The 22,328-nt window shown below is 35.6% G+C and overlaps 1 protein-coding gene across 1 annotated transcript in view; it reads left to right on the top strand.

The window, feature by feature from the left end:
- Positions 1-22,328, top strand: part of HCN1 (hyperpolarization activated cyclic nucleotide gated potassium channel 1) — a gene marked incomplete at both ends in the record, with an annotated part of 205,193 nt that overhangs the window by 10,492 nt on the left and 172,373 nt on the right. Inside the window, one exon of the mRNA XM_084305204.1 lies at positions 13,013-13,436. Within this exon, the coding sequence (XP_084161330.1) occupies positions 13,013-13,436 (424 nt within the window). The remainder of the gene's footprint in view (positions 1-13,012; positions 13,437-22,328) is intronic.

Raw genomic sequence — 22,328 nt, 5'->3', positions numbered from 1 at the left:
TTGCGTGTGTGGGACAAGTGAGAGATAAGTAACCTAATTTAGGTGCCCACATGATCAAAATTGACTTTTAATTGCATACATTCTGTCAGTAAATATCTGAAATGCATGTTTTTATTAACTTATGAATGTTTATTGAAATTGGAGCAGAATATTAAGTGCAATGATATACTGCTGGGTGTTAAATTCGAGTAGGGTTTTTACATGTATTTATTGAAGTTTTAGATTATTTTGATGGGTGATCTCTCTGAAACAGGTGAAAAAAAATCTAAAAACAATTTCAAAATATTTAATATTGGAGTCCCTAATAATTTTGTTATTTCATGTGCTTTGCTAGATATGAACTAAATACAGCATAAGTGGCAGCTGAACTGAATTAAACTCTTCATTCTAGTGTGCTATTTAAGGATATAAGCTATGAGTTTTAATTTCTTTCTTCTCTTTTAAACTGAAGATGAAAACTGAAGCTGTTCTTGTTTCCTAGGCGTGCATTTTCCTGTAGTCTGCCTTTTGCCGTCTTTTGCATGCTGGCTAATTTTCGTTTGGTGAGAGGTAATTCCTGTTAAAATGGATATCTGCAAGACTTTTCAGTGCTGTACAATCTGAAGCCAGTGTCACTCAGTAATTTCCACTACCACCCCACTCATTTCTGAGGACTATATTAACATTGCTTGATGTGACCAGGGATGTTTCTGTTTCTAAATTGCAGCCAACTTTTACATTCTACACAGGATGAACTACGTTTATTTTTTTTGTGGAAGTTCAATAAGAGCTGCTGTGAACTTCCGCTCCCATGCTTGCTCCCCACAACATGACAGGTTCAGGCTTGGAAGGAGAGACAACTTTACAACCCTGAAAAGCAGGTATCAGGAGACTGCAGATAATGGTAGCAGGTGTTGCTGCTCTGGGTACTGATTATTACCTATTACCATTTTTTTTTTTTTACCTAGTAATTCCATTAAGAGTCACTGAATTGCATCTCATCTTAGTATTGAATGTACATACTGTTTTTCACTGGCAAAATGAGTGAACAGAATATGATATTGAAATTGGTTTCATGTTTCCGGTACAAAGTTTTCCATTTCTGGAATGGCTTGAAAATGTAAATTTTACCCAGGGCTCTGAACAGTGTGTGCAAATCTACAGTATGCTAGATGAAGATCTGTGATGGAGGTTAGGAGCCTATCCATCTTTGGATGTCAAAAGAAGCTGGGGACCCAAATACTTTAAGCATCTGGACTCCACAGCTGAATACCTTTCACAATTCTAGTCATAAGGAGCTGTAAACGGCAAAATTGATTTTTAAACATTGCCTACCATGGGTTCAATGCATTCTATGAATTCAGAATAACTTGAATATGCTTCCTGTTTCATTCCATTCAGATTATATATTTTAATTGTGCTGTTTACATATCAGTATTTTTTCTGAGGTATTTTTCCATCAGTATTTTTATTCTGATGAGAAGTTCTACCAATAAATTTTCACCCTAAATTTCTTTGTTCTCTGCCAATGAATTATTAACATCTCTTTGTCTTTTCTAATTATTGCCCTTCTTTATCTTAAACTTCTTTGAATAGTTCATCACTCACTGTGCTCCAAAAAGTAAGCACAAATATTTGACTAAATTAAATTTTGTCTTTCTGAGGGAATATTGGATTGTAGCTCAAACATATTCTGAGATCTTCAAAGTAAAAGGTTTTAATTTGCAGAAAGCCAGAAACCTATTTATTGTACATAGACAACTTCATTTTGCTTGAACATGGATGAAAGATAAAGATGGGCATCTGGCATTTTATTCACCATGGTAAAGGGAAGCTCTTTTTTTTTTCAGTGTCTCAAGGGAATGATCATCTATCTGCAAGGTAGAAAATAGTCGCCTCGCTACTTTTGCTGTTGGTTATCCTTCAGGTCACAGGTCCCTGACCAAAGTTTCTTATTTAGAGCAGCTTATCAGTGGCTACTATTACAGGCAGCTTTGCTTGTAGGCGCACACTTTCCCTTGTCACCTCTAACCTGCGTGGCATGCCTGATCTCCAAAACTAGCCTGGGGGCTGTGCAATCCCAGAGGGTTATGGTGGAGTGCTTTGTTTGGACTCCTGAATGCTGAAGATGGAGAACTTCTGCACCAAGAGGCTTCAAAGTCAACTGTGAAAAAAAAGCACCCTACCAAATATGAATCTTGCTGGTGGAGAAGTAGATTATTAAATAATTTATCTTTTATATTTTTTTTTCTGATAAATATTTATAAGTGAAGGTTATAACAAAGGCTATGGTAAAGTTTGAATAATTTTTCAGATCTTAATATTTCTATCAATCTTTTATTTTTTCAGGCTGAAAATGACATGTTACTCTGCAGCTGAAAGTGATTGCCATATTTTAATAAAAAACTAAGGGCAACTGCAGAGAAAAAAAACTTTATCCAATAAGCATATTTTGTATAACAACTTTACTTCCGATGGTTCTGTCTCAATCTAGATAGAATAGAAACTTTTACTAATCTAGGTAGTGTTAACAAATGTCTTCCAGTGGTTGAATAACAATTTCATATGACTGAATGAAAATAATTAGCAGACATACTTCAACACAAAAATTTAGTAAAGGTTAAGTTTTTAGAAATGGATCTTGAACATCCACTGCAGTGCTGTGTATACCTGTGAAAAACTCCATTTGTTAATTACAGCTGTGGGAACAATATGCCTAGCAGAACTGCTGCTGGCAAAGGTGTATCAGAAGAAGAAAAGCTCTCATTGCATTTCATGTTGAGGCAATTTTTATGAAGTGCCTGATGTTGCAGGTTATCTCTTGTTTTGCAGATTGAAAAATACCTAATAAATGTGTACACAGGGAGAATGTTGGTCTTTAAGGGGATGTCTTTTTAATATTAATTTTTTTTTTTAGAATAACCAAAGCAATCTTATTGAAAAAGAGCCTTCTTTGTTTCCTTACATTGAATTAAATGGCAAAAAAGCTGTTCAGCAATAATATTTGGTTGCACTGTTCGTAAATCTCAGAGACGGATTTTGCATACCCGGAAACTTGCTTTGTATTCCAAACCTCTACCCTTGGCTGAGTTTCTTGCAACTACATTACAAGAGGTTTTCCTTAGGCCTGGCTGTATGGAGCTTGCTGGAGCATTAGAGAGTGAAATAGCATGAAAAGGAGACAAGAGGAGCAGAGGTAAAACTGTAATATCATGGTTACTTAGGCCAGTAACTAGAACATCTTTGAACATCCTATATTCTCTTCCTTGTTTGCTTTTCTGTTCTGGATTTTCCTTTTTGTTTTAAACAAGTGAATAGCAGGTCTATCTGATTGATGCTGGTGCTGTCTAGCAGCATAATGAGCTGGCTTGTTTTGGTGATACACGCAGAGAGCTGTGCTGTCAAAAGGATGATAGGATTGGAGCATTCAGTATGTAAATTGGGAAATCTTAAAGAAATGTTAGCATTGTGTTGCATCCATTTAAATATTATGGAAGGCAAATGGCTAACAGAGGGATCTGGATGCCAGCTGAATAATGAAACAAATGGGGGATTCTGAATATGGTTGGTGTGAGGAGTAGAAGCCTGCGCAAGCTGCTTTTCATGGTAGGGACAGGTGCTTCAGTGTATGAAGTGTGAAATTTTGTTTTGAGAGAAAATGGTGAAACTTGATATTGAACTTCCTAGCTGAGCATTTACTTTCCTACCCATGTAGTAGCACAGAACTTGCAAGGTGTGTTTCCCTGCAAACAGGGTATTGTAATGTGGAGGCATGGGGAAAGGCTTAAGCTGGCTTCTGTCATTTCTTAAAGTGAAGTGAGGTATGAACTTTATTTTCAGTAAATTGTTTTTTAGTGATATAAGAAAATTGATACAATGAATTCACTTTACAAAATATCAACTGAGACTAATACCATTTTCAGCTTGTTTATGAGAGCATGTATTTGAATGCTTCTGTTCACTGGTCAGTTCAGGAATGAAAACCATCAGCCCAGATGTTGAAAGTACAGACTAGTTTCCATCATTTGGAGGAGAGGATTTGAACCTTAACATTTACTTGGCATTGCACTTCTGACATGGATATTTTCAACATCATTATCACCTCTCATAGTTATGCTTTGACAGAGGAAAAAAGTGGGAAGGACTCCCTAATCTAGTGGCTACCATACCTGGGGAGAAGTTATTGGTTTCTGCTGTAGTTTGTATCTGCTAAGTCAAAGGAGAAGATATCAACAGCATACCTCACTTAAGGAGATACAGTGCCTTTTGAAGCCAATGATTTACTGCAGGGTGATATTCATTTCACAAGAAAACAACCTACTGATCTTTAGAACCATACTTCCACTTATTTTGAAGGAAAGGTTGAAAATACTGTTTCATTGTCAATACTTGCTTTTGTATTTGAGGAAGATCAGTCATAAATAGCTGTAAAAGTGAATAATAATTTAACTTGATTTATTTCTTCTAATTTGATTACTCACTTTTGTATTAAAATCTAATACATTAGCGTAGATACGTAAGAGGCATATAAGGTATATTTGTTTTTACCTATGATGTAAGAATAAGAAGTCAGAATAGGTAATCCATTTGCTCGTTTCACACCTTTCTGTAGTTCTTCTAAATGCATCTATTTTTTTTTTCCCTTGGAATTTGAAGACCACCTAATTTTTTTGTTAACATAGTGTCCATTCTCTTCTTCAATTAACTTTTCCAAGAATGATACACCATGTTCAGCTATTTGAAGTTGATTGTCAGTTTGTACTGTATCTTTGTACAATGATATGCACAAAGATTTTTTCTTTTTTCACCTGAAAATCAGAACTGAACTGTTAGTATATTTGTCAAATACCAGAAATCTTGGTGTCTGTTCACTATGTTGATACTCATGTCTTATTTTTGTTTTCAGAGGTATTCACCTCTAAAAAGCTAATGGTCACAACTCACTTGGTGGTTGGTCACAAGCCACAAACCAATAGTCATGACTGGGATGTGTCAATAACTACTAAGGAATATTTTCCCTGACATCTTTTCTCCTACTCCTTCTTTGAAGATAGAAATGAACTTTTCTTCATCAGCAGAAGCTTTAAACATTTAAATATTACACAGATAGCTGAGAGATTTAATTGGTTAAAAATATATTAAAGAGCAATATTAATTCTTATTATTCTGACATAAATCAGTAGTTAGCATATTAATTGGCATGTTAGCCATAAGGCATTTGCTGTTTTCTGTACTTTTTTCAAGAATTTTTAAGGCATAAAAAAAAAAAAAAAGAAGAAGATGCTTTGACAAGAATTACAGAAGGCTTCTCCCAATTTAAGCCTCTCAACTTTTATTTCATATAGAGGCATCCTAAATGTCATGTTTTTAAATGGCACTCTTAAAATTTCTGTCACTACAAAATTCTTAATTAGTGCAAGTCCTCCAACATAAGATACAAGATTATTTTGCAGCTGAAATATTCTTGGATCTCCATCTTTTTCAGAATTTTTCTCATGCCTGTGAAGTGGTCCTTTCTAATTTGAGAACACTTTTTTTTTTTTCCCTTCTCCCCCAGTGATCTGCTACAGAAATTTGCTGACACTTAAAGAATCAGAGTCTGGCAATTAGTGATTGATTTATCAATGGCAATATTAATTCAAAACGTATCAGTTGGAGTGCCTACACAAAATGTTGCTTGATACTGAGAGGCTATGGTTCAACATTATGAACAGAAAGAGTCTGGGGAAGATGTATTACTTGTGAGGCATGTTGGAAGCATTGAATAGATGCAGTTTTGATGATCTGAAATATTTGTGGGTTGGTCTGGCATACAGGTCAGCACAGATAGGTTCAACCTTTTCCAGCAGCAGACTCAGTTGTTTGTCCTGACTCTTCCCCATCACTTTTTCCTAGGTGGTAGATGTATGGACAGGACTAGCCTGTTTTTTTCCCCAAGGGGTGAGCCTTAAGGAAGGAGGGGCTGTGAAAAGGTGAGGGCATTCCAGCACATTGACAGAACTCCTCTGGGAGCAGTGCACTTCTCTTGCTCAAGGTTAGATGGAAGTCAGGCTTTAATTCTTTCTACTGTAATTTAATAAGTTTCTCTGGAGGAAAACCAACTGCAAACAGCAGATGTATTCAAGCACTTATGGTAGGGGATTATTGGCTAAAACCAAAGAGACTCATTATTAAATAATATTGCCATGTTACATAAATTTCTCTTTGTCCTCTCCATCCTCCTCTCCCATATGCAGTGAGGGTAAAGCTACTCTTCTGCCTTTGTTTTTCCATCTCAGAACATGAGACTTAATCTGTTAATGCCTGTAAAATGCTATGAAAACTTTGGACCAAAGCTATTGCATCAGTACTAATAAGTACAATTCTTTTGATGAAATGTCCCATTCGCTACCTGAATTTACTAAAAAACCCCTTATATAATAGTTGAATAGAAATCAGTCAAATTTACAACCACTGTCTGTGGACAGTACTGCAACTATTCTTTTCTAGTAATCAAGGCTGTGATGCACTCAAGCTTTAAACTGAACAAAATGCCATAAGCAAGGCCTTTCAAAAGTAGCAAATTGCTGTTCATTGGCTTCATTGGGCTCTGATCGGCTTCCCCAAGAGCTACATTCATCCAGTCATCTGCCTTATGCATATAATTGCAAGTGAGCTAGAAACTGCAGATCTTCAATGCTAATTGTGTATTCTTATCTGGTAAAACTATCCAGTAAAACTCATGAAAAAAAAAAAGTTGTATGAAACTGTACAATTTGCTAATTTTTAGGTACAGTGTATAGCTGCATAAAAAAAAAAAAAAAGAGGATTCAGCATTTCTGAATTTTATTAATATTTCTATATTTCTTTGAATTCATTTTCTTATACCATGCAGAGAATTGTATCAATATTTAAAAAAATAACAGTAGAGCACAAAGATTGGATCTCCAAGCATATATGGCTAATCTTGAAGCAAAGGACTTTGGTATTGATAGAAGGCATAGATAACATCAAATGAAGTTTTCAGACCATCCAAAGTCTTCATTATTATGATTGTAATTAATTTTATTTTAATTGATTTTAGTCTGAAAGAGAATAAAGCCCTTGGGCTGGGAGATTGCCAGGTCCAACACTGCTTGTAATTTGTGTTGTGAAACTGAGTTTTCAGAACTTCAGCCTCATCCTAGATTCACCCTTCTCAGGCAGGTAGAGAAGCCTTTCTGGAGCTTTCCTTAAGTCAGTGAAAGTTCATTAAGCTTGATATGTTTTAAATGAAAAAAGAATACCAAATTTGGATGATATTTTCAAATGAGACTATCACAAGCTCCTACTTAGTAATAATATTACTACTTAACAATATTTCTGCAGTTCAAGATCAGCACTTGAAGTTCAGAAGATGCTCAGTACTCTATTATACTGCTTTAAAATAGGTAGGAGTAAGGCATGAAAGGGACTGTTTCAACCTTGCAAGATTCCTCATTTGCATTTATCAACAAGGTGAAAGCAGTTAGAGAAGAAACAGAGGGGAATAAGAAATACAAATAATTTTTTTTCAGGAGAATATTTTCTCTTAAAAAACAAACAAACAAACAAACAAACAAAAAACAAACAACACAAACCCAACCTTTTGCCTTCCCAAAGCTTGAAGTATGAAGCATAGTCCCAAAGCTGGGAAAAAATGAGAAAACCGTGAAGAATGAGTACCTTCAGATGAGAAAAAATTTTATCCACAGAGAAGAACACAACTGCAGAACTAACCTGTTTGCCGGCAAAAAACTGTCAAATCTGAAGAGCAGTGAAACTTCACTAGTTATTTTAACATATTTGTATTAATGTGATCACAGAGCTAGGCTATGAAATTATATATTTGGAGAAATAAAGACATTGCTTCATTTTATATCATCTTTCATGTGATACATCCAGAGGTCAGAACTTGTAAGTCACAGAAGCACTTCACAATATGTTTACAATATTTAAACATTTAATCCTCCTCCTGTGGGGGATATTTCTGGTAAAAAAAAAAAAAAAAAAAAAAAAAAGTAAGGAATTTTATTTACATGCCTTTTTTTTCCCAGAAGCAACATGGGTGGGTGGACACCTCTATCATCATGAAAAAGAACTGATGAACTCCCTTCTTCCTCCTTTTGTCTTCTCCAACACATTCCATTTATTTTCTGAAAGTTGCAGATGACTTCAGGTGTGTTTAGCTTTGCTCTCTGTTACTAAAAGAATGAAATTAATAGAGCTGCAAAGCAAGGGAAAGATGACGTCCTGTGAGAATCAAATTCTGATATGCCTAATCCTAAAGTGTAGTACTTGTTACACTATACTGTAATAAAGTTTTAAATTACCATTATTTCTACTCAGATTTGTCCCATACAAGATATTGATTTCTCTGTAAGGTGAATTGGTGATCCATGAAGTAAAAGTAATAAAGCTATGTTTGAAGGTGAGAGGAAGATGTCAAGTACTCATTTCATTGAGCATCTGCTAGCTGCTCAAAATATTTAACTACAGAGGAGATGAGTTTTCCATGGAAAGCTTGTGAAAATTTTCTGCAGTTCCTGATTCCCTGACTGAGTAGAGTGAAATTGTGTCTGGATAACATCTGGATTGAAAGATTTTTTTATAAGTAATTTGAATATCTTTTTCATTTCTTCTAACATTTCAGCCTTCTAACATGGCTGATGAGTATTTGTAACTGAATTTCATGAATTTTTTGTTTTGTTTTGTTTTGTTTTGTTTTAATACTCAAGTTTTTATGATCTTTCTGGAAACTAGAAAGCTGTCATATTAAGCAAAGCCTTGACTCCTCTGTAGCCTCAAGTCAGAACACCCCATACTTTAGAAATGCAGTAAGCTCTGCTGCTTGATTTGTGAACCTGCTGACAACTTCTGCCAGGTCAATGCAGGTGTACCATAAGGATAATCATTTATCAATATGCACAGATTCAAGGACAATGAGACTGTGTCAATGGGCAGCATCCAGAAAATAAAAGGAAATGCAAATCTCAATGACTTCTGACACTGTTGTATATACAACAAGTTCTACAGCAAATTACCTAGTTTAGAGCTGAATTTTTGTTCTTTAAAACACAACTTTCTCTGGGTTGGATATATAATGCAGAAAATAAAATTCCTGCTAGATTACATTATTAAGCTTGATGAAAGCATTGATTAATTAATGCTAAGGTTTTTTGTCACTTTTTGGTAGGCACTAATTTTAAACAGACTGTTTGTCCTGTTCTGCAGAGCTAGCGGCAATAAATAAACCACCAAAGTTTCATCATGTTCTGGAGATGTAAAAAGCACCTTGTTGTTAGTGTGTTTGGAAAGTAGAGAAGATAAATTATGAGTGAAAAGATCAGGGAAAAAGTACTGGATTCAAATAGTTATGTTTGACGATATCAAAGTAATTGTGTGATGTTTTCCTGTATAAAATGGCTCCTTAAAATATAGAAAACTATTCTTAAAACTGTGCTTTTGTACTGTTTCTGAATTTAGACTTTTTTTACCTAGAGATATAAAAACTCTGAGAACCATTTCAAATGTTTCAGTAATAACTGAGTGCAGATTTCAGTGCTGATAATTGTGTTTTTGGTTAATGGCAACTAGCAGTAGCTGTACTGAGTACAGTACCTGTACTGAGCTAGCTTTGGAAGATCAGTAAGCTCTATAGCCATTTGCTGTAGGTAGTCTGTGCATGTCATTATAAGCTTTAAAAGTTCTTGTTATGCCAGGTTCTTCTTTTTTGCCTCATTCTCAACAAGTTTGTGTCATAGGTTTAGCACTTCCTTGCTTTTTGTCAACATGCTTAGTACCTTATATAAATCTGCAACTTTGAGGCTGTAAGCTTTAAAGGTTTATAACCATCCTCGTGGGGGTGGAGGGAAGCAGCTAAACCAAATAAATAGTTCTAAAAATAGCTTGAAACAAAGGGTTACTGTGTGTCTCAATAGCAGCTCCTTGCATGGCCTTCTGAAGCTATTCAGTTGGCTCTCAAATAGGTGAATAGTAGGATGTCCTGAATTGCTGGGCTAGGAATGCATTGTATTACTTTCTCTGCACAGGTTACAGAGAGCAATACAGGGAATTGCATCTATTTTTTTCTCACCTGAAAGAAAAATATCATATAATGTGGCCAAGAAAATGGCATTAGGAAACATTTTCCTAAAGGAAAACGTATGATTCATTTCTAAATGAAAAATAAATCATACTCTAATAAGACTTTTTCTAGCTACATAATCAGATTATACTGCATTGTGCACTAAAATCAAAATATAAAACTGATGCAATCTCGTAGACCTTGGCATTAGGTTTTATTTTATTACTGAAGCCCTGACTTAACACAACTTTTGCTGACATACAGCATCAGGAATGCCAGAGTGTTTTGTATAACCACAGTGCATAATGATCCTTTAAACTGGATTATTGTAGGATAAAATCAGCTGGTTTGGTATTAGATTATTATTATTATTATTATTTTGGGTGGATGTTTTTTGTGTGGCTTTGGTTAGCCTCAGTTACATAACTACTCTTATGGTTAGTCACTTATGATCTGAAATCAGGGAATACTTTGTTTAGGAGAGAGGTACAGATACATGTATATCTCTTGTGATTATTTTCTTGTTATTTCCCATTCATTTTCAGGATTCTGTGGAGAAGTATGTTCCTTAAAACAGCTTTTAGAAAAATTTTGGTTGATAGTTTTGTAAAAGCGCTTGTGGTAATTTTACCTATGGGTCACAGCAGCAATGATATATAAATTTAGTGTCTCCTGTAATTCTGGTAATTCTAGATTATTAAAGAGGTATCTAGTACAGCAATAAGCCTATTAGTTGAACAAATTAGGAGATAAATATGAAAGTTTTTGCTAATGTGCAGGTATGGTGGGTACCATCAAATTTTGAGCTCAAATACATTTATAGCACTTAGTCTTCACATTTGTTGCAAAATTGAAAATGTGTTGACAGAAATCACATTGTTGTACATGAGGAATAACTTGTAAAGTTTATTTTATGCAATTTCTGAGTGTCAGTTAAGGTACTTTGCTATCTACTCTATCAAATGTAAGTCAAGCTTGATCTCTTTAGCCTTACCTTGGAGTAAAGGATTTTAAAACTGGGAATTCTCATGCCACCCTCAATCGTATGCCACTCTTCTTTTAGTGTGTTCAGTTACAGTTGTTTATTCTGTATTCTTAGGTTAGCAATTTGTGAACTGAGAAATATCTTCAGGATTAAGCTTGAAATACAGGGAATTTGTAAACCCCGATCATTTGGAGAACACAACAATCCATCTCTAGAATCTAATATAACCTGTATACTGTGTGCAAGTTTTGCAAAAACTAAATGTGGTTCTGAAACATTCCGTGGCCAATTAAGCTTTTATAATTATCATTGATTGCCATGAACATTTACCATGTTGGCAACCAGGCAGGCAGTGCTGGATGCTGTGCTGGTGACATGTCTGCCACCAAAAAACTCACTGCAACCGACGGCCACAGCAGTCAGGTCCTTGTGAAGCCATTGCTGCCTCTGGTCTTCTATAAAGGCCACTGAGTCCAGGGGGAACAGTTGTTGACTGGTTTCTGTGCCTTTCCAGACTGTTAAACTGAACAGATCATGCTGCCTCGCTTACTTCAGATGGTGAGCGTGTATAGTTTGTGCTATCTCTCTGTTAGTGAATAAGGTATCATTGATTTTTATGGGGTTGATCTGGAAATGTAGGGATGCCTTGCATGGGAACGTATGAAAGTCATAGGATCACAGAATAGTTTAGGTCAGGAGGAAGTTGTGGGAGGTCATCTAGTCACCACCTGCTCAGTGTAGCTAGATCAAAGCTAGATCTGTTCTCAAACAGAACAAGAGGTCATACTTGGGTTTCATGCTTTCCTGTGGTCAGTTTTAGTTCTTTTACTGATCAAGATTAAATTTCTTTGACAATCTAACATTCAGGAGCTAGCATAAGGTTCTTAGAATCTGTTGGGTATATATTGCCATCCCCTGAAAATCTTCCATCAGGATGGATGTGTGTTCTACGTAGTAGGCAGTTTTACTCGCTGTTATTAGAGTAGATGCTAAAGATATGAGCCTGTCTTTTTACCATTCTGTATAAAGCATTGTCAATATTTCTGAATATTGTCAATATTCAGAGAGGTGATACTGGAGTAAAATAGTGAAATGCAATATCCATTTTATACCATGGAAGTTGCAACTTGTTATTTCAGAGGTAACTTTTTAGCTCCTTCTGAAAGACAATAGTCTGTCATGTTGTAAAAATGCATGGAAGTTCAATTCAGATTTAAAAAGAGGATGAAAGTTTTGTTGTTAAGCAATTTTTATTTTTATTTTTATTATTATTATCATTTGCTTCAGTGCTTTTTTTTTTTTTCTTCTCTGATTTTATTCTAGCACTGCAATGGCATGAATACCATTATTCGTAGAAGCACTTACATTTAATATGTTATCCGTTAGACATTAAGGTTTCGTTTTTGAAAGAAGCCATAAATAAACAAATAAATAAAAATACTGCATTGCTTGTGATTGGCAAGAGACATCAATTTTACTTATATAAACACACTACTAATAGGTTTTGGCAGGAGTCTGGAAAATTCTACTGAGTGCCACACACATACCTTTCAGATGGAGTGATAAGCATGGTACTGTCTTTATCCTAGATACATATTCTTGAGAAGGACGGCACGCAATGAAGAATATTAATTACTTTGTCTTTAGTGACTGTGAATATATTAAATGAGTTAAGACAAAGTTGTGTCAGAAACAAAAGTTGTCCTAGCATTAACAAGATCAAGCGTCTGCCTATATGTAGTATCTCTATACAAAAGCATAGTGTAATTGCAAACCCAAAGTAAATACACACCTAAAATGTTAACGCATTTGGGCAAAACTGACATTGAGTCAGTAATTAATTGTAATTAATTTGCACAGAACCAAAAATATGCTTGACGTGAAGTTGGTGGTGTGATAGGAACCATTTTTCTAAGCAATTTATGCCTCATTGCATCAACCATTCTGTTTCTTCCATTTTTCAGGTTTTACTGGGACTTAATTATGCTCATTATGATGGTTGGAAACCTTGTCATTATACCAGTTGGAATCACATTCTTCACAGAACAAACAACAACACCATGGATTATTTTCAATGTGGCATCAGACACTGTTTTTCTATTGGACTTGATCATGAATTTCAGAACTGGGACTGTTAATGAAGACAGCTCTGAAATAATACTGGACCCTAAAGTCATTAAGATGAATTACTTAAAAAGCTGGTTTGTGGTTGACTTCATCTCATCAATACCAGTGGATTATATCTTTCTCATTGTAGAAAAAGGAATGGATTCAGAGGTTTACAAGACAGCAAGAGCACTTCGTATCGTGAGATTTACAAAAATCCTCAGCCTGTTACGTTTACTACGCCTTTCAAGACTGATTAGATACATACACCAGTGGGAAGAGGTAAGAGATACAAATACATATCATTCACTTCTGTTCATATAAAAACAAGGTCACTCTGAAAAGCTGTGGAGGAACCAGAATGGGAATAAAAGCTTTTTACCCACCAGTTAGCATAATTATGTAGACATGCTAGTAGAAAAGCCTTTTTGGTAGAAAGCACGGAGGAGTAACCATCTTCTGTCTGCTAACCACAGAAACAAAAATTATGTGCCATCAGCACAATGAACTTGGATGGTCCCTTACTGAGAACATCAGAAATTTTAGCAGCAACCTAACGCTGCCTTTGAGTTTCGTAACTAGCATTTAGCCTGAAATAAACACTCTTGTAATCACAGAACTTAAAATACACATTTATATTTTTGTTTGATACGAAAAATTGAAACCACTTATAATTGAGTACATTTCCTAGAACGCTTATTGTTTGGAGGCTGCATATATTGAATATTGACCTTCTTTATAAAAATGGGTATTTCAAATTCGGAATCATTTCCTTCTAAACTGTCAACTTCACTATTTCTAGATGTGACCTTATGCTGCCTGCCAATTTGGCAGGGTGACATTTCCAGGAAATTATGGCATTCCCTAATTTGGCATGCCCATCTCTAGGAAGCATTTAGAGCTTTGGCACATACCATCATGATTCAAGCATTTCATTTCTTGCCTGTCCAGACTTCTGCAGTTTTAAATATCATAATATATTTTAAAAGGAAGAGCTAAAAATGTAGGAAAAATAACTGCTGTTTTCTAAATAAATTTTTTTTGCAGCAAGTGTGATGACAATTATTATGTAAAGTGTTTTCACTGAAACACTATGAAGATAGATTTATGTAAATTTATTTACTTATTTTAATAAACATTTAGTTAATTAAATGAATATTGGGGGATTATTTGCTACCATTTCTAGTGCTTTTTCTGCTATATACTCCCTTTTAAAGTAATACGTTCACTTTGCAGTTTAGCAGAGACCTCAGTGCTACACCATCTCACAAAGTCAGATTATATTAAAAACAGCATGAAGCTGAATGATATTAAGTATCAAATGTGTAATAAATTTGTAGGTGTTTCTCAAAAAAATCCTGATATAGTTCATTATTTTTATTAGTATATTTTCTAAATTCTACTTTGCCTCCCTGTAATGCAGTGTAACCATATTTTTGACACAGAAATGGAGCACTGCTGTTTTGTATTCGATTTAACTAAGGCAAATGATTAAGCATATCTTGCACTTCTACTGTAAAGCTATGCTTTTTTCTCCTCTGTGCATTACAGAGAGACAACCTTCTGAAACGCATTCAATGACATTATTTCCTGGCAGCTTAAGTTAATAGCTATAAAGACCTACTAAGCAGATAAATTAGTACTTTTCCCCTTTCTCCTCTGTTGCCAATGATAATCAGGTATTCTAAATCAGAAATAGTTGAACTGAGTGGGAATAGAAGTCACCAGAGGGTCTGGGCCTACCAGCAATAACTGTTTTTTGGCCCTTGCAACCCTTGCAGCCTGTGGCTGCTGATTTCTCCTGGCTGCTTGATTGTAACTTAACCTTTTGCTATCCTGGTGAAACTTAAGAAATATTTGTGTATGATATTTTATCTGCAAAGTATTAAAACATGAGTAGAGTCTATCTTTTCATGTTTTATAGCACATTATAATACTCTCTGGCTGTTCTCAGGAAGCTGGAAGGGGATCTGGAGTATTTTTGTTCCTGGTTTTAAACCTTCAGTGAAGCAGCAATGGGCTTCTTGGCTGCTTTGAGCAAGACTTCTGCTAGCTGGGAGGGCATGCGGTTATGGTGAGATGTTTGTGGAATGAATTAGATTCTGATAAATCTCAAAATGGCATGTGTACAAAAAAATATTAAAAAGTCTGCTTTTCTCTAGCATTTTATGGATATCAGAAATGAAAGCAGTCATATGAATTTTCGTATTTGGCTTCTGTTACCACAGTAGTTGATTATTACTTTGAATGCAGTGTGTGAAACTGTTATGTGCAGTGATCCATTGCCACTTTGAAGAAATTATATGTTACAGCACTGTAATGTTTTAAAACAGCAAACTGTTTGGACAAACTGGATGAACTTTGCTGAATTAGGAAACAATAGATGGATGATTCTTAAATATGAATTCAACAGTTTTTTTCTGCTGTTTTTCAATTAAGGAATGTTAAGTGACATACCACTTAACATTAAATTTGCCTGTGATAAGAGTTTATTAAATTATTTATCAAATAATTTTCTCCAAAACTCCTTAAAAACAAAAATTTAAAAGCTTTGCTTAAAGCTATTCTAATCACAGAACAGTATCTAGTAGATGTATCATTAAAAAAGAACAAAACGAAAAACTCATACTCTTAAAAATGTAACCTAAATATTTCATTCTGTAATGCCTGATATTTAGGATTAGAATAGATTTTAAGGTGATTAAATGTTTTTTGCAAATGTACAAAGGTTATGTTTTGCAAACATTCATTCAGTAAAATATGCAGTAATTATGAATTGCATCATTTCTTATTTTGGTTTGATTTGTACTGAAATATGGTTTTCAATTTGGCTAACATTTTCAATGAGCATACAGTAGCATTTATAAGCATTCTAACTATAGCTAATGCTCAGGTGTTTAATGAAAATATTCCCGGGATTTCTGAGCATATCACACACAGTGCCCTACCCTACTCTTTACTGTTTTATTTCTAGTAATCACAATAATGCAAAGCCAGCATAGCTTATAGCATTCTAGCAAGCTTGTATTTAATTCTCACCAAAGTGCTTAAAAATTAAGTAGATAGAAGTGTTTTGGCAAATCAGTTTTTGTATTAACAATTAAATGTGCTGCTTCCATGTTACACAATCCTAATTGTCCTCGATCACCACTAGGTGTCCTCTCCTTGTTGTTCTGCTTATTGCTAACTGTACAGAAATATGTATTAACAATATATGATGTTGAGCTATTGATTGCTGCCTAAAAAAGAAATTGTAAAAAGTGCTTGTGTTACCTGGTTGACAGAAGAGGACTCGTATGTGAACAGCATGCTCTTTCTGTGGCAGGTATGGAGATGACATTTGCCCCATCCACAAAATCAGACCACTTCTTCTTTCCAGTATAGCTTGTAGAAAAGTCAAGAGTTTGTGTCTCTTCTGATCACTGACTAGGGAACTGTGTGGGAAGGGAGAGGATGAGTTAGGTAGGTACTTGGATGTGTTGGATAAAAACATATATGTTTGTTATTGGAATTATTCATTTTATATCAACCTAACAGGACCGTGCCTACAAGACATGCCTTTTTCTCTTTCATGATGTTTTTACATAGAGTCACGTATGTTTTTAATTAGCAGAAATGGGAGGTGACATAATGCTTTTTCTTTCTTTTTGTTCAGTTTTAATTCCTCTCCTCCAAGGCCATAGTTTAAATTATATACTCAGGGCCCTGTAAAGTTGTGTCAATTAGTGAACTACTGCAAATAAGGATACCAGTACAGGCTGAGAGCATTTTTAAAAATAAATTAGCATAAAGTAGGACATACTTTTTTATTATGGATGCATCAATTAAATCTGAGTTGTCTAGCTCATAGGGAGTGGGGAGAAGGACATTTGGTTAAAAAATCTGGAGGAAAAGAAGACGTAGGAGAGCCCACCTTCTCTTACTGGCAGTCTGTGAAATTCTGAAAAAAAAAAAAAAAAAAAAAAAGCCTGTTCTGATATCGTCTGCCTTCCTACCATTGAAAAGACTAAAGCAGGAGAAAATTACTATTTCCTGCCAAATTTATACAGGCAGGAAATAGAAAATCAAATTTTTCATTCTTTTCAGAAATTTGTGCTTGAAAATTGCCTCTTATATTTAAATTAGTGAACTTGTGGCCTACATAAAACCTGTGGCTGGGAGCAAATTGTGTGGATCAGTGAGGAGTACCAAATAACTGAGTTCAGCACTTTTCATTTAGTTATTTATTTATTTTATTTATTTATTTATTACGATGTGTTCCCTAGCAGGGCTATGTAAATATGCAAACCATGGCGAGTTACACATTTTGTTGTTTAGTAAGCAGACGTTTGGTTGCATGTCTTACACAGTTGACTTCCATAGTGTGCAGTGCTGTATCTCAGACATCTGCCACATCTGTCATGTCTTCTTGTGACTTCTTTCTTCTTCTGCAGTTGTCCCTACCAGATGAAGATGATGTCATACATGCTTCACGTGCTGAAAACAAACATGCTATATACTTGCAGTTTGAATAACAAAGTCTAAAAGTGCTTCTTGCTCAACATGGCTATGGTAGGTCAGCTGTAGGTCAGCTCTCTAGGTTCATCGTGGCACAGAGGCCCATCCCTATCAGATGGATGTTGCTTTTATCCATTGCATGGTCTGATAGAGATGCCCCACATTTTGAGAAGGAAAGTATTTGAAAAGTTTGGTGCTATTTTTTAACCAAAAGTCTGTCTTGTTCTGAAATGTGTTTATACTCATTTTATATTGGGACAGGAACACGTGTTGTTTCACCTGTAGTTTTGATAAAGTACTTGATAAAGTATTCATTTATTTATTTATTTTTGAAGATTTTCTTATTTTGGATGTGGATTTCAGGCATGCAGAAAGCATTTGTTGTTGTCGTACCTGCAATATTCCTGATAACATTTGGCAAAAAAATCCTTTCTCTTTGGATGTGGACTAGCATAGTATAGACACTCAGGGCTGGGCTATTGCAGTTTCTAGTTCAAGGCATTCCAACTGATCACTTAGAAATGTTAAATAGCATGCAGCAGAGGATTGCTTGCCCAGTTCCCTTGGGGAAACACATTCCCTTTGTGTCTGTGAGTTGCACTGGCTGTTAGGTCATTACGGGTAGGATTTGCAGTGCTGGTATTCCTCCGTAATTTGATTGGGATGTTACCTAATGGATAGTCTGTCTCTGGCAGCAGTTGAGAACAAGGTATTTTATCTGCAGACACTGATCCTATACAGCCAGAACCCTGCCTGTTAGCCCTTTTCTCTCTCCACTTAAATTAGAGAGTATAAAGGCTGTTTCTCTGATAGCGTTGGGGGTACTTATGCTGGTTTGACCGTCTACTTCTAGTTTAGTAATTGTCATTTGTTTACATGTGTAGAACTGAAGTGATGGAAAAGATACACAAATAGTAGATAAATTCCAAAATAAAGCTTTATATACTGTGGAAGAATATGTGAATTGAAACATTTTCATAATAGTAAAAGTCAGTCTCATGATGATAGACGAGCCTCAGTGCTATTAAGTAATATTATTTTTTTCTCTGTCATGTAAATTACAAGCCTGTTCTATGTGTTTTGCTGAACAGGGCTCCTAATACAATCCATAGTGAACTGGTAGTGGTTCAAATGGGAAATTATAGTGGCTCTAATTTCCTGCAAACCTTTATTGTTATATGGAACTGTCCAAGTTTTAACATTAGATGAGTGTGCTCGGTTCTGCCATGTTTTTTCATTAATATATCATATTTTCATGTATATCCATGAAAATTATTTGAGAAAAGGATATACCAGCGAAGCTAAAGCATACATGAATGAAATATCACTGATGTAGACAATGGAGCCTACTGAAGTTTTTATTTGTTTGCTCTCTTAAATTCTGAACAACAATAGGAAAATGTAACTGATAGTGACAATTAGAAAGCATTATGATCCATGCTCTCCTAATAATAGAATACTAACTGCCAAAAAAGGACAGCAGATTTGTAGAGCAGGCAATTACTGAATTGCAAGACAGACATAATATTCTGTTTTTTAATTTCCTCCTTTATGAACTAAGCATAATAACCTTCATAGAAAAAATAATTAATCTCCACACAGTAAATAGGAAGTGTCATATGTAAAGTTTCTTGCTTCACCTTTTTAAACTGATTTTCAGACTGTGCAAGCAGAGCTGCCTTTCCTGTGCATGTGCTCCAAGTGAATAATTGTGCACTGCTGGTATTTTCTCTAGGAGATAAACCCTGTAGAGCATGGCCTCAGATAAATCTCCCTGAACTGAAATACTGGAAGATAATTTTTTCTTCTTTGTATTACTTTTGTATGGCTTGTATAATAACAGACCTGTTGCTGCTGGTAGTCTTGGATGTAGATGACCTTTGTCACTAAGATGGCCTGACTCCTGCAGTAGCACTTCTCAGTGATTCCTGGCAATCAGTTTTGACAATGACCTGTGTCAGCCTCTTTGACACAGAAATGTAACAGATCTATTTTAATTAATTAATTTATTTATTTCAAAATAAGTTTTTTTAAAGTCAGATTTGCTGTTTATTAATTTTAAGTCATGCTGCAGATTTGGACAAGAGCCTCTCATTCTTCCATCCTAAGCTTTTAGCACAGGTGAAAAGCCCTCTTGGCTTTGGCAGGGTGATACGGGTGTTCCCTGTGTCAGGAGAGAGGGGGGCAGGGGATATTCAGCTCTCAGAGCTGCTGGCTTCTCACCAACTCGTCCCCCTTCTTACCTGGACTTGAAGAGCTGTCAGAGAAGCGGCGACAGCCAAAGAGCTGTTAGGGCTGGCTTCAGCCTGGCTTGCGGTTCATGGCTGGGACATTGCGATACTGCAGGGTCCTTCTGATTGCTCTCACCACAGGATCCCATTAGTCCCCCATGGTGATGAGACGGGGAGTCTGTGAATTGGAGTTTTCATTTTTCTCCAGTGTATTTTAATAAGAATGACACTTTTTAGTGTTCTGTACAGACAACACAATCCGCTCCTGTATCTCTGTATTCTCAGCTCCGTATTGATTGTGAGCAGTTCAGAATGACTGTTTTCACTTGTTCACATCATACAATAACAGTGACTTAACTAAAATATATTCTCTGCTTGACACTAATGCCTTGCAGGATCTTTCACTTCTGTTTTTGCTTGCATAATACCCATAGATTTTTGCATGTAAAGAAGTCAGTTAAATAAATACTTTAGATTTGTACCCAGGTTTTCTTTGTCTTGGTGTTCTCTTTATGTAGCTGCTAGGTCAAGTTGTCTTCTTTGTTAGGGATATGTTATCTCTGTTTAATGATGTCTCAAATGGACTTACTGTTCAAATAAAATTTCATAAGACAGTTTTTTTGTTGTTGTTGTTCTTTTCTAAAGAATGCAACAAGATGTCTTTACAAGACATACTAATTGAAAGTTGAGGGAAAAAATATATAGGAAAAATAAATGATAAATATTTATGGGTAGAAGCTGCATATGAACAATTTTGACTTTTCCCTAACATTTGGCTTTGAAAAGCATTTCAGTTTTTAATTCAAGTAGTCATGTATAAAAGTGCGGAAAGTTTATTTAGGTTTCAAGGTGATGTATTTGTTTTCCTCTAATGAGGAAGTTATCAGCTGCTGTCAACAGCTTTTTAAATTAAAAAGAAAAGAAAACAAAACCAACCCACCAATGTATTCTTCTCTGTTTCTCTGTGGAGAACAGTGTGCTGGTGAAACAGGTTTTAATTAAAATGGATTTTGTGGGATAGTATTGCCTCAGTTATCTCTGAAAGGCCTGAAACATCAGAAGAACTTGTGCCGTGTCATGCTGGGTAGACTAGCAATGCCCTGTTGCATTCTTCATGCTCCCAGTCTGTTGTGTTCCTTACCTTGTCTGAGCATTTTGTCAAATAAGAGCAGGACTGAAACAATACCAGATTCACTGCATGTCAGCAGGCTGAGGATCATGTTTTGATTTTGATCAAATTTGACTACCTTCTAGCACAATAAAATACCTGGGATGATACTTCTTTAAGAAGGATGCTGCTGTTAGGACCCTCACTGAGGACAATGGAATAGGGGTTTAGTAATTAATTAGGAGCGTGGTTCTGCTTTACAAGGATAAAGTGGTCTAAATTAACCACTTAGGGAATAGGAGGCAACTGTGTAAACCTATTAAGAGACTACTGAGGAACTGGGTTGGCAATATAGAAATGCCTTTTCCAACTGCAATTTATGTTTTATGAGTAATTTCTAACCTGAAATGTTATAGTTTATTCCGAATAACCATTACATTATCCCATATGAGTAATATATGACTTAAATATAGTTTTGACTTGAAAAGAACAGGCAAATAACCTAATTCAGAGATTGATAAAACTGTGCTCCTTGCTGCTGAGCAGAAATTAAGGCTGTGATTGAACTATGGTGCTCTCCTCCCTATCCTATGGCAGACGTGCTCTCTTTTTCACTGTTTTCATCATCCTTAACCCAGACACATGGTATGATGTAGCCTTAGAATGCGTCTAGGCTCATAGTGTTTTCCACTTTGTTACTTTTTGTACCTCCAAACATCTCTTTTTTCTAGCTTCTCTGTTTTTTAACCAATGGCAGCAAAATGAGCTATGCATCTGCTTACCTTGATACAGCGCCTTGTAGTTGAACTGCCTTTCTTTCCAGGAAATAGTGCAGCTGGTGTTACTGATCTGGCAGGGAACTGCTGCCAGGAGGTGTTGGATATCATTGGATATCATTTCAATCTTGTTTCTTTTCTTTTTTTTTTTTTTTTTTTTTTGATAAGATGTGGTATTGAAGATTCTGCTGTGCACCCAGGTTGGTGAGGAGCTGGGGCAGTAGAGCCCTCTATGGCAGCTGAGTGGGAGAAACCATCTGTAAAAAGATGAAAGTGGATGAATGGCTAATTATGATATGACTGCTGTCATCTTGCCAGAACTTTGGGCACCATGCTTCCTGCAGAAAAGAGGAAAAGATGAAATTGTTGAAAAGAAAAAGAAAAAAAAAGTGGGAAAATACTGGTAATCTGAACAAATATGCATACACACATTTATGTGAATACATCTCCAAGTGTGTGAGGCTTCTCAAGAATACATATGTTCCTCTCAATGGAAACCAAAGAAAACTGTCTCATCAACAGTTTTTATCTCTTCTGATTAATTCTTCATGCATCATATGCT

This window comes from Netta rufina (genome assembly GCF_964035555.1).
Source record: "Netta rufina genome assembly, chromosome: Z".
Classification (NCBI taxonomy): domain Eukaryota; kingdom Metazoa; phylum Chordata; class Aves; order Anseriformes; family Anatidae; genus Netta; species Netta rufina.
The sequence above is the reverse complement of the archived record's forward strand: the minus strand, read 5'-3'. Positions and strand labels throughout refer to the sequence as shown.